General features: G+C 49.3%; 1 protein-coding gene across 4 annotated transcripts in view; it reads left to right on the plus strand.

The window, feature by feature from the left end:
* The window catches only part of CELSR2 (cadherin EGF LAG seven-pass G-type receptor 2), a 112296-nt gene extending 101792 nt beyond the window's left edge, over positions 1-10504 (plus strand). The window contains exons 30-35 of one of the 4 annotated variants that reach the window (XM_079980211.1): positions 698-828; positions 1424-1512; positions 3004-3177; positions 3447-3671; positions 4448-4691; positions 5573-10504. In XM_079980211.1, coding sequence (XP_079836337.1) covers positions 698-828; positions 1424-1512; positions 3004-3177; positions 3447-3671; positions 4448-4691; positions 5573-5600 — 891 coding nt within the window. In that variant the 3' untranslated portion in view covers positions 5601-10504. The remainder of the gene's footprint in view (positions 1-697; positions 829-1423; positions 1513-3003; positions 3178-3446; positions 3672-4447; positions 4692-5572) is intronic. The other 3 variants (XM_079980213.1, XM_079980212.1, XM_079980214.1) reach the window with 3 other exon arrangements.
* Positions 10505-10903: the final 399 nt, after the last annotated feature.

The following is a 10903-nucleotide window of genomic DNA, read 5'->3' on the forward strand; positions in this document are numbered from 1 at the left end:
TGTCATTCCTCATTGTGGCTGTACTGAAGAAGGAGAGGGCAGAATGCATAGGCCCAGGGTGGGAGGGCACTAGGCTTATTATTCCCATCACGGTTTATCATACCAGGCAAATGCAGCCATGCTAGTTGTGTGTTCTGTTATTAAAAGAAAAAGTGAATCAGATTCCAATTCTATGCCAAGAAAAGAAGCTGGATTTGGCAACCTACATGAATCAATGCAATTAAGCAAATGTGAAGGTATTTGCTTGCTTTGCCGGATTTATTCTGCTATTGCTAGCCATGTAGAAGAAGTGTGAGTGATATACGGCACTGCCACTGGAAATTGTACGCAACCTCCAGTCCACAGACTTCTGAGGTTTTCACCAGGCATCACCTATACCCTTTCATCCCTGTCTTCACAGTTTTAAGGGTTGGCCCTTTTAAGAGCTGACACCTGAAGCAGAAATCCTCACATGGGCCTCTTCCCTTCCCTGGCAGCAAGCATACTATTCAAAAGCAACAATGTGCTGGCCTTTCAGCTGCCTGCGGTGGCCACCTCACTCTGCCTAATGATAGGGGCAGCACAGGTGGGGGAAAAGACTCCCAGCTCTGGAATGCATTTGCTGAGAAGAAAGGAGATATATACAAGGGGAGGCAGTTCCTGCCTCTCTGCTGCTCTTAGGGTTTTCTCTCCTCTGATCACAGTGTTCTCTCACCAGGCTTATAACTGCAACAACACCTATGTTGATGGGCAGCTGTACCACACGCCCTTTGGAGACTCCACTGGTTCCTTGCACAGCACTGTCCGCTCCGGCAAGAGTCAGCACAGCTACATCCCTTTTGTGCTCAGGTAATTCCAGTTCCAGGGCCCTTCATTGCACAATGGATATCTGAAAACAGGGTGGGAAGAATTAATATTGGGCAGAGGCGGTAGGTAGTATGCCTGTTGCCATTTCAGAGCAACAGTTTGTGAGATGTTACCTTCCTAGAACTACTCACTAAACTGAATTCTTATGACCTCAAGGAGAGTTTCAGCTGAGGCTTGCCTTTTCCTTGCTCTTTTGAGGCTTGCCTCTCTGTCTCTCTTTTTGCTGTACTAAGGATTTTAGTTTGAGGCTGTTTCTTGATGTTGATCACGCAGGGGAGAACAGAGCAAAGAGTGTTCCTTCTGGATTGCTGAAGTCAGAATAAGGGACAGCCACTTGAGAACTCCTTTTCTGAACCGCTTGTCACTGACATGAGCAAAGGCATGCCTCGAGGGCCTTTTGCTTTTTTATAATGTTGATGATGCAAGTCTTTCTTGCCCTCAAGGTGAATATGCTCAACACTCACAGGAACATGGTGTACAGAGAATTTATAACACCTTTCCTGCCTGGCATAAGGCTTGCCCCTCTGCACTCTAGGAGCTCTGAGCAGCTATAATCTCTCCTGCATTATCTTTACAGGGAGGAATCTGGCTTGAACAACAGCCAGGTGCACATTGGGCCTCCAGATCCCAGTTCACTTTTCCTGGAAGCTAAGGATCCGAGCAACGGTAAGGAGATGAGAACTGGGCAACTTCTAAGCAAAACTGCAGAACTGTATGAATCTGTATTCAAAAATAGCCTTTAAAACTGGCATGTGCTGTGATACAGTTCTTAATGTCACAGGAGATTTTCAAGATGAAGGGGAAGGGAGGGTGAGGGAGATGACTGGAATTGTTGTGTCTCAGTGCTTTTTTCACAGTGTGGATATCTTGCTGAGGATCTGTGTCATTCACGGATAGACAAAGATTTTAAATGTTTTGTTTCCAATAAGGCTTTTAAACTAAAACTGACTGGGGAAGTTGGCTACTTAATAATGGACAATTGGTAATAGTCACAGTACTCTGTAAATAGTGAAAAATGTAGGAATATAATTATATCTGTTATGTAAGAGGTGATCATGCCATTTTCAGGAGGACTGAACACAATAGTGTTGTTTCTATAAATCGCCATACTGGGCTGAGATAAAACAAATTTAATGAAAGGCAAATTACAATGGACAGAATTTGAGCAATGATAACATGATCAAAGACAAACAGGTACAAAACAGTGAGCTTCATTTCTCGTGCTTGGTGGTCCCTGGACTAAACAACATTGGACGATCCAAGATGCATGTGTTTAGACCCTTTACATCAAGTCACACATCACTTGGATGTCCAATATTGTTTAGTTTCTGTAGAAGTAATGGTGGTGGCTGTTTTTACTTTTAAAACAGGCACAAGAAGCTCATGCTTTGGTGATTATAGCAGTGTTGTGGAAGGGGGTGCTTAACCCTTTCTGTTCACACTGTTTCTCTGATTCCGCCCCCCCCACTTTCTCCTGGATGCTGATAAGAACTTGGGGGAGGGGTGGCATAGGAGGGAGAGGTTAAAACCAGCTCTCCTAGTTCTGCTGATTTCAAATTTTGTGCCTTTTTGATGGTTTATTAAAAAGTCATGTGATCCATTTACAGATCTCCTGCATTGCATGTAGTTTGGACTCCGAAAACACAGACTCCACTAGAATTTGTTTTTGTTCCTAGAAAATAATCCAGATATTTATCAGAGCCATTTCACACAATCAAACTGACATAGACTAGGAGATTCTGAGCTAAGACAGGCACTTGCTGAAGCAGTTGTGTGATTGCCAAGAGGAATGCCACATACATGCACAGCTTGAAACTCCTCGTTTATGCTGTCACCAGAATGTCGCTTCGATGGAAGCGTAATAAATGTAGGTCACTGTGAACTGAGCCTGCAGGGAAGTGAATGCACAAAAGAATTGCTTCCACACATGTAAAAAATCAGCTGATTTGTTTCGTAAGGACTGCTCCAATTCACCATCAGGACTCTTGCAAATTTGAGATTAAAACCAACTTGACTTAAGGATACCAGGTGTTTGTGTGTGGCACCAGTTGGGAGAAGACTGGATGCAACAGGGATGGTTCTTAGACTGAAAGCCCCCTCCGCCTAGCTACAGTGATGAACTCTCTCTCTCTAACCACCCCCCTCCTTTGGACACAGAGCGTGACACTGACTCAGACAGCGACCTCTCCCTGGAGGATGACCAGAGTGGCTCGTACGCTTCCACCCATTCTTCTGACAGCGAGGAGGATGAAGAATTTCCTAGGGAGCCCTGCTGGGAAAACTTGCTGTGCCCCAACAATGAGAAGCTGCCAACACACAGCACTCCAAAGGGTAATGCTGGGCACGGCTTATTATCATTATTTATTAATTTTATTCATTTATATAGACCCCGGCACACCTGCCAACCATAGGTTCTTTGGGTTCTCTACAACATAAAAACAATCGAAACTATTGGGGGGGGGTTTAAAAAGCAGATTTAAAACACAGCTTCTGGAACCTCCAGGGATATCTGAGCCCTCCTATCTGTGAACTGGTGGGACAAGGTCAGAATTTACAAACCTTGTGTTCATACCTAGGTTTCTTTTCTCCCTTTCCCCCAGTGGACAACCTCGCTGGCCCTGGGAAACCTTACTGGCCAGGTGACTTTGTGACCACTGCTAGCGAGAGCGATGGGCATGTTGGCTCAGAGAAGCTGCGCGTGGAGCCCATGGGAAAGAACGACCGGCTGGGGCCCACAGAGGAGATGCCCAGAGAGAATGGAGAGACACAGACCAGGGACGGCATCTTGGGCTCGCTGCCTCACCCCACAGCCCAGCCCCAGAAAGGTAAGGAGGTTTGACTGTGGGAGACCCCAACGCCCACTCACCTGCCCACCCATGAAAACTTAGAAGGGACCCCCTCCATCTGTGGTACCTTGCAGAATTGCGTCCTGGAATCCCAGTCTTATTCATCATATCAGTTGCAGGATTCAGCAACCTAAAGCCTCAGCCCAGAAACATGATTGAAAGCAGTTAGTTACCTGGTGAAATTTCATGGGGGTGAATATGATTTGCGGGGCTCAGGGTGGGCGTCAGTGCACTGCATAGCTCATTGCCCCTTGGCATGACTGGAAGCTGCTCACACACATTTTCTTGATTGACATAAACATGGGTGGCAGAAGCACCTTTTTATGTGGTGCAGAATAGGGATCCTGTATCTGGAGTGCTGAGCATACTGAACTCTCATGCCACGACTGTGGAACCTGGGGCCCTCCAGATATTGCTTGACAGCTAATGGTGCAGCAATAAAACTGCTACACATTTGCAAAGCTAAGCAGAGTTTGGTCTGGTTTCAAATTGGATGGAGGACCACGTGCTGAGATTCCTGCATTGCAGGGGGTTGGACTAGATGCCCCTTGGGCAACTCCCACCAGCCCCCCGTTGATGTGGCCAACGGTCAGGAATGATGGGAACTGTTCTCCCACAACATTGATTCCCCGCCCTTCCATTGCCCGTACCCGGCTCCAGAAAGCCAGGATTGGCCAATTCCCCATTCCATACTGGCAACCTTGCTACCTGGTGAGGATGTTTCCCTTGACCCCAGAACCTTGTGCCCTCCTCAGGCATCCTCAAGAAGAAGTGCTTGCCGCCCATCAGCGAGAAGAACAGCATTCAGCGGATCCACAACAAGCTCTCCAGCTGCCGCTCAGGGATGGTGTCATCGCACGGCTCTTCGGGCAGCGACGGCAGCCGTGGGGGAGGGCCCCCGCGCCCCCGCCAGACGCTACAGGAGCAGCTCAATGGCCTTACGCCCATCACCATGAGCATAAAGACTGGCACAGTGGATGAGGACTCTTCGGGCTCCGAGTGAGTATGGCTGAGCCTTCTCCCTGGGGGGCGATGCCCTCCACAGCCCACTCGCCTGAGCCCACCGCCTCTGTGGAGCCCCCTCGCCCACACCATGCCTGGTGCATCGGATCCTCCGGGCTGCAACTCCGCTGTGTCTCACCTGTCCCCAGGCTGTGCCTCTCTCAAAACGTCTCCCTGTCTGTTGCCTTGTAGCTCCTTAGATCCTTTGTAGCTTTCGCTAAACGTTCTTGCCGTTCCACTGGACCTTATTTTCACACGGGCTTGCTAAGAATCTCTACTTCTATTTCCTTTGCCTTTTCCACTCTTGGGCTAGATCCTGACCTGGCACATGGCCAGGAGTGTACCTGTTTCTTCAGGAGCCACCCCATGCCCCACATCCCAATTTGGAAAAGGTGTTGAGGCAGCCTTAAAAAACAGGCTGTGTCAGCCGTCCCTTTGCCGCCCCTTGTAGGCTGGGGGGGGGGGGAGAGATTTATTGGAATGTGTGGGGAGCATGGGAACCAGTTTGCCCAGTGGGATATTGGGAGAAGATAGCATCCTGGGGCTGAGGCTAGAAGCTATAGTCGCTCGGACCACCTGAGATGAGGCATCCTTTCCTCTGGGCAATGGGCTCCGACACTCTCAATGTCTTTTCCTATGTTCTTGTAAGATGCTCAGGGACTGGGCACAAGCCTGCCTTGCAGATCCTGACTTGAGCAAGTGGGTTGGGCGAGGAGCCATCCTGACCCTGGGCAGGGCTGGGTGGATGTGTGTGTGTGGGGGGGGGGGAAACGCTGTCCTATTCTAACTTCTTCCTCAGCTCTCTGGCACTAACCCAGCCTCTCCTCCCTTCTCTGTCTTTCTCTCGTTCTCTCCCCTCTCGCTTCAATCTCGCCCAGATTTCTGTTTTTTAATTTCCTCCATTAACACGCGAGCCCCAGGGGGGGTGCTTTGCTCAAACCTGCTCACGACCATGCTCATGTGTTTGTGTCCCCCCCCCCGTCCCCCCGTCTCGCTTTGTGTTTGATCACTGAGCAGGAGCGATGAAACCTCAATCTGATGCCAACGCCTGCACCAGGCTCTGTTTCCCTTGTGCTTTGGCCAGTCCGGGAGCCAGGATTGCTCTCAAACCGCAGCGAGGAATGTTGTCTCCTTCAGCCCAGCCCGGCCCAGGGAGCCGGACCCACCATACCTAGTGCCAAATGAAAACCGAGCTGCCGCCCCGGCACCTGGGGGGGAGGGGAACACCAGGTCCCAGGAGGTGGACCTACTTGAACCGATGCACTTTGGATCATTGTGAAAACAGACAAACAAGAAACACAAACTCAACCACCTCCACGTCTTCAGGGATTTTCATGCTTTGTTGCCCAGTCTGGAACTGCTGTGTGTCTGGAATATTTTTCTCTCTTTCTTATCTATCAGAATTGGGCTGGGGGAGCCTCAGCGGTAACCACATGCCCAGGCTTCTTGGAAATGCATTACCTGTGAAGATGCTTGCATATCTGACAATGGGGATGAGCTAGGAGCCTGTGCACTTGAAGATGGCTGCCGCCAGAGGGCACTGAAAACCATAGGTTTTAGCATGTGAGGCAAATGTAGATGGCATCTTCCTCCTCAAATGGTAACTTGGAATTAAAGCCTGAGGGCGTGACAGACTTGGCCATGCGGGAGGGACCTGCATGAGACCTATGCTACATGCCGCTTGGAGAAGGTAGGCAGGCTTTGCATTGAAGCTGACTCCTTCGGAGGCTCTAAGACCTCAGTTGCATATAAACAAAACCAGGAGAGAGCCCTCATCCCCCTGCTCTGCAGTGTGTGTGTGTATCATAATCATGCTTTTTATGACCCAGTAGCATGGGCTTAAGCACACCTCCCAAGGTGCAACTAAGGCACGGTAAAACAATGTGCAGGTCAGTCTCTGGCTATTTGGCGCATAGGAAAGTTTGGAGCCCGAGATCTTGGTTGTGCAATGCCAATCAACCATAGAACTGAGAAGGAAAAGATCGTCCAAATAGCTTTCCCTGGACTCTGTAGACATACACTAGCGCTCCCCGCAGGTGCGCAGTACCACCTCGTCTCAAGGAAAATAAAAGGCTTTTCCTGATCTTACAGTTTTAACAGAGTGGTTGGATTGTTACAGAAACCCAGAGCCATTGTCGCAGGACGCGAATCGCCATGATGCTACCTACAGCCGTGGACTGGACAGATTTGCTGGGTCTGCTGTGGATCTAGCCCCTTCCCTGGGCCAGCCTCAGTGCCCCAGACTGCGCAGTGGGACCAGGGGCTTAGGACCTCCCCAGTGGGCCACTGTTGGCATCCGTGGAAATGCTCCATCCTGGACCAGGGCTAACATCCTTTTCAACCGTTTTTTGGTTGCAACAGCCACTCCTCTCCAAGCTCAGCCTGCCAATCCAGTGACTCGGCCCCGTGGGGATGCTCTGAGAGGCAGCCCACCAAGGTGCTGAGCGCCGTGGGTGTGGCCTGCTGAGCCGTCAGCCCATGCTGCAATTATTTTCGTAGACAATGACAAAAAGAAAAAAGTCCCACCTCCCTGCTCCTCTCAGCCAATCAGCACCTGGTCCACGTGCTGCCAGGCTGGAGCCGGGATGCTGCCTTGATGTCTCTCAATAGCGCCTGGCTCTCATGCCAACAGGGTGCTGCCTTTCTGCCTCAGAAGCCTTCATTTTTCTACACTCAGCCAAGCCTGATGCCTGCTCATAATGGGGATTTTCATGCTGGGTCCTTTTGGAAAGTACTTTTTTATAACGTTCCTTGGGGTGGGGGTGGGGGGAGAAGAGAGATTTTTCTGATAAGGGAGTTGGGGGAAGAGGGGGAGGGCGGCCGGGGGAAGAGGGGTGAAGGCACTGTTTATTTTGATGTTGTGGGTTTTTTTAAAAAAAATATTTGACCACTGCTGAAGGATGTTCTAATTTAAAAGAGATGGAAAGCCCCTTAGGGGGCTACATCTTTAGATTCGTAGCAATGTTAAGTCTCATTAGCCGGGGCGCAAGATACGATGCGCTTGAACTGACTTGGTCGAGGTTTGCACAATGAGGAGTTAATTGAGACTTGGCCATTGCTATGGTCTGGCTTGTCAAAGGATATGGTTCCAAAAAACACACCCCAAGGCTTCTGTGTTCGTCGCCTCTAGGAATCTTGGCCATTGCCGTCAGGCCTTTTTAGTGGCCTCTGTCCTTGCCAAGTCCTATCCTTTTCTTGGAATGTTTTAACATGGATGTGATTCTCATGAACCTGTGTAATGTCAGCCTGGCACTTTAGCAGCAGCCGCCCACAACGCTAAGCAGACAAGGGGGCTCCGTTCCAGCCTCTTTAATACATGGATTAGCCAGAGAGAGTCTTGCTTCCAACTAGTGTCCCCGGTAAGCCCATTTAAGTGAAAGGAGAAACTGGTGTTTCCCTCGCTTCTCTATCCAAAACAATAGTATCTGACTAATTTCCACCTGCAAGTCTATGCTGTCTTTGACATCCAGCCCCACTTGGGACAACTTGTTCTCCTATCTAAAGCAAAGAGGAGACCTGTATTGAAATAAGGGTGATCCAGACAGGCAAGGGCCCACAATTCCCCTTGTGTGATGCTATCTGATGGGTATTCCAGCACTAAACACAGATCAAGCAATCTCTGGACTTCCTGTCTCCTCCCGTAGGTGACCGAGGCTTCTGAGCACAGGGAACTGGGTGCAGCCCTTGGTCCTTGCTGGTCTACCAAATCATCTAGAACAAAAGCTGCATGTGCTGATCAACTTTAGACACACGGAACAATCAGAACCAATTCAGAAATGGACTAGGAGAGGCAACAAGAGGAGCTTACCCTCTCAGACTTTGCATTGCTAACTCCAAGCGAGAGCAAGCAACGTCCCGGATCTCTAGACTCCAGTGAAGTATCTGCAGAAGTCGAGGAATACCTTCTGTGGTGCTGAATTATGGCTTGGAGGGAGGACCAACAGTTACTGTTACCATGTCTTCCATAACACCGCCCCCTCCCACAGGAAAAGCTGGACGCATCTCTTCCTGCCAGCATTTGCCAAATATTTTCTCTTTCAAGGCTGCACGACAAGCAGCTAGCTAGCAGGTGCAGCCATTCCTATTACTGAAGCTGCATGCTAGGAAAAGCTTCACCTGCTACCTTTTTCGCTTGCCATGAGACCAGGAAAGACACAGGAGTTGTACTAGGGGGGAGCTTCCAACCTGCTCCCCACCCCAATCCCTACAGTACCTCTAACCTAAGGTTTTAGTCTGCAACCCCCGTGCACAGAATAGTCTACCGTACCTTCCTATGCAAGCTCTTTCTCACGTGGAGAAAGCGCTAACTGAACAGATCTGAAAAGCAGTATTGAGGAAAGAATTATTCAGCACAAGCTCTCTTGAAGCAGCTGTTAACTTCTAGAACAAACTGTCTTCTGCCCCATTACTCTGTCCAAGACGGGGCAGAACTGGAGCGGCGAGGGCATGTCCCTCCATTTGTGACCAAGTGTTAATGAAACCTTTAAAAGCACCAGAGATTGAGGAGGCAGCTCCTAGACGAAGCACCATGCAAGAACTCAGCTTCTGCTCCATTATTGCAATTTGCAAAATCTTTTTGAGTCTTAAACCTGCCGTCCACAGAGAACCAGTTTCGCCCATCGATAGAATTTATGTGTTTGGCGTGTCTGCATTTTAATTTATTTTTTTTACTGTTATCTTTTTGATGTGTATTCTTATATTTACTGGCAACTATCTGCCTGCTGCTGTGCCATCCTAGGGGAAGGGCTGGGACAAATTAGAGAGTCAAGGGGGTGAGAGGGGGTGGAGAGAATACCACCACCTAAGTCCTTCGAACCAGAAGTGTTAAGTTAAAAGGTATGTGAAGTCGGGAAACGTCTAGGGAAGTGCATGGAGAAGCAGCCTACTCCTGGTTAATCATCTTAAGCTGCATCCTATAGAAGGCACAGCCCGCCACATGGATCTTCCATCTGGGAGGTTAGGTAGATCGGCTGACCCTGTGGCACTCAGTAAGGGAGGGATGGGGAACCAGTGACTCTACAGATGCCACTGGACTCTGCCTCATCCTTTACCATTGGCCATGCTGGCTGGGGCTGGTGGGAGCTGGAGCCCCGCAACATCCCTGTTCCTGCACTAAATGGACCATATAATAGGAGTCATGAGTCTGAATGAACTGGCACCTGCAGTGAAGTTGCATTTGCTGCAGACTTTGGCTCTGCTCCTTTGCACAGCTCACCACATCCTTCGCTTCACAGCCACCACCATCCCCACCTGAGCACATGCCCTTGTGGACTCAGTGTGTCAATATTAGCTCCAAAGCAGCCGACTTGTCAATCCACCACCTTCCTCTGCAATAGCCAATGGGGTCATTTTCAGCAGAGCTCAACCAGAGCCAGATACAGTTGCCTCCTTTTGCTGGCAGGGCACCAGTGCCTTGGATTGCTGCACGACAGACAACAATTCAACAGACTACTTTTCTGTTATTGTATCTTCAGGCTGGAAGAAGGGAATGCTACACCTGTTGGATTTCTGCCTGCCAGGTAGCTATTGAAGGTGCTGAAGCGTTACCAGGAAAGAATGGCAACTCTACTTTTCCCTAAGAAGCCTAGTTCTTCTCCCTTTTAGCAAGCCAGGGTGTAGGGGGGAGATCAGGGGGAGGGGGGGAAATGTGGTGGCTTCACCTTTTGGAGGAACAAAATGTTTTAACGACTGCTGTGATGCTGGCTCTTCCCTGGAAACAAAATAGTTGAAGTGTACAGGTAGGGTTGTTAATGTAAATACTGTAGGGTTCATTCCCCTTACCTACTAAACAATAAAACCATAGTTCTGTGCAGGTGACTTCATTTCAGTTCCACACCCACATCTTGTGCTAGAGAATTGTGTCTTGGGGAAAACCAATAAGCAAGATTTGGCAGAGCTGAAGCTCTTGAGTTTTCTCACTGCTTGGGTGAATGGGGAGGAGGCAGACCAATACTGGTCTAATCTTCCGGGAGGAAAAGCTGCAACACACTTTAAATATTGGGAGGCCATTGCCAAGCTCTGATGCTAGCATGACCACTGGTAATTCGCAAGAAATTCTTCAGCTCCTTGAAAACACAGCAGGTTCCTTAACTGAGCCGGTTTGTCCATTAGGCTCCATCTGCAAAACCCACCAGTTCTAGGAAAGGCTGTATGGAGATTCAGCCATACACTCACACCCAGAGGAAGGAGGCAGCTGTTGTTACCTAGAC

Source organism: Podarcis cretensis (assembly GCF_951804945.1).
Source record: "Podarcis cretensis genome assembly, chromosome: 6".
Taxonomy (NCBI): Eukaryota; Metazoa; Chordata; class Lepidosauria; order Squamata; family Lacertidae; genus Podarcis; species Podarcis cretensis.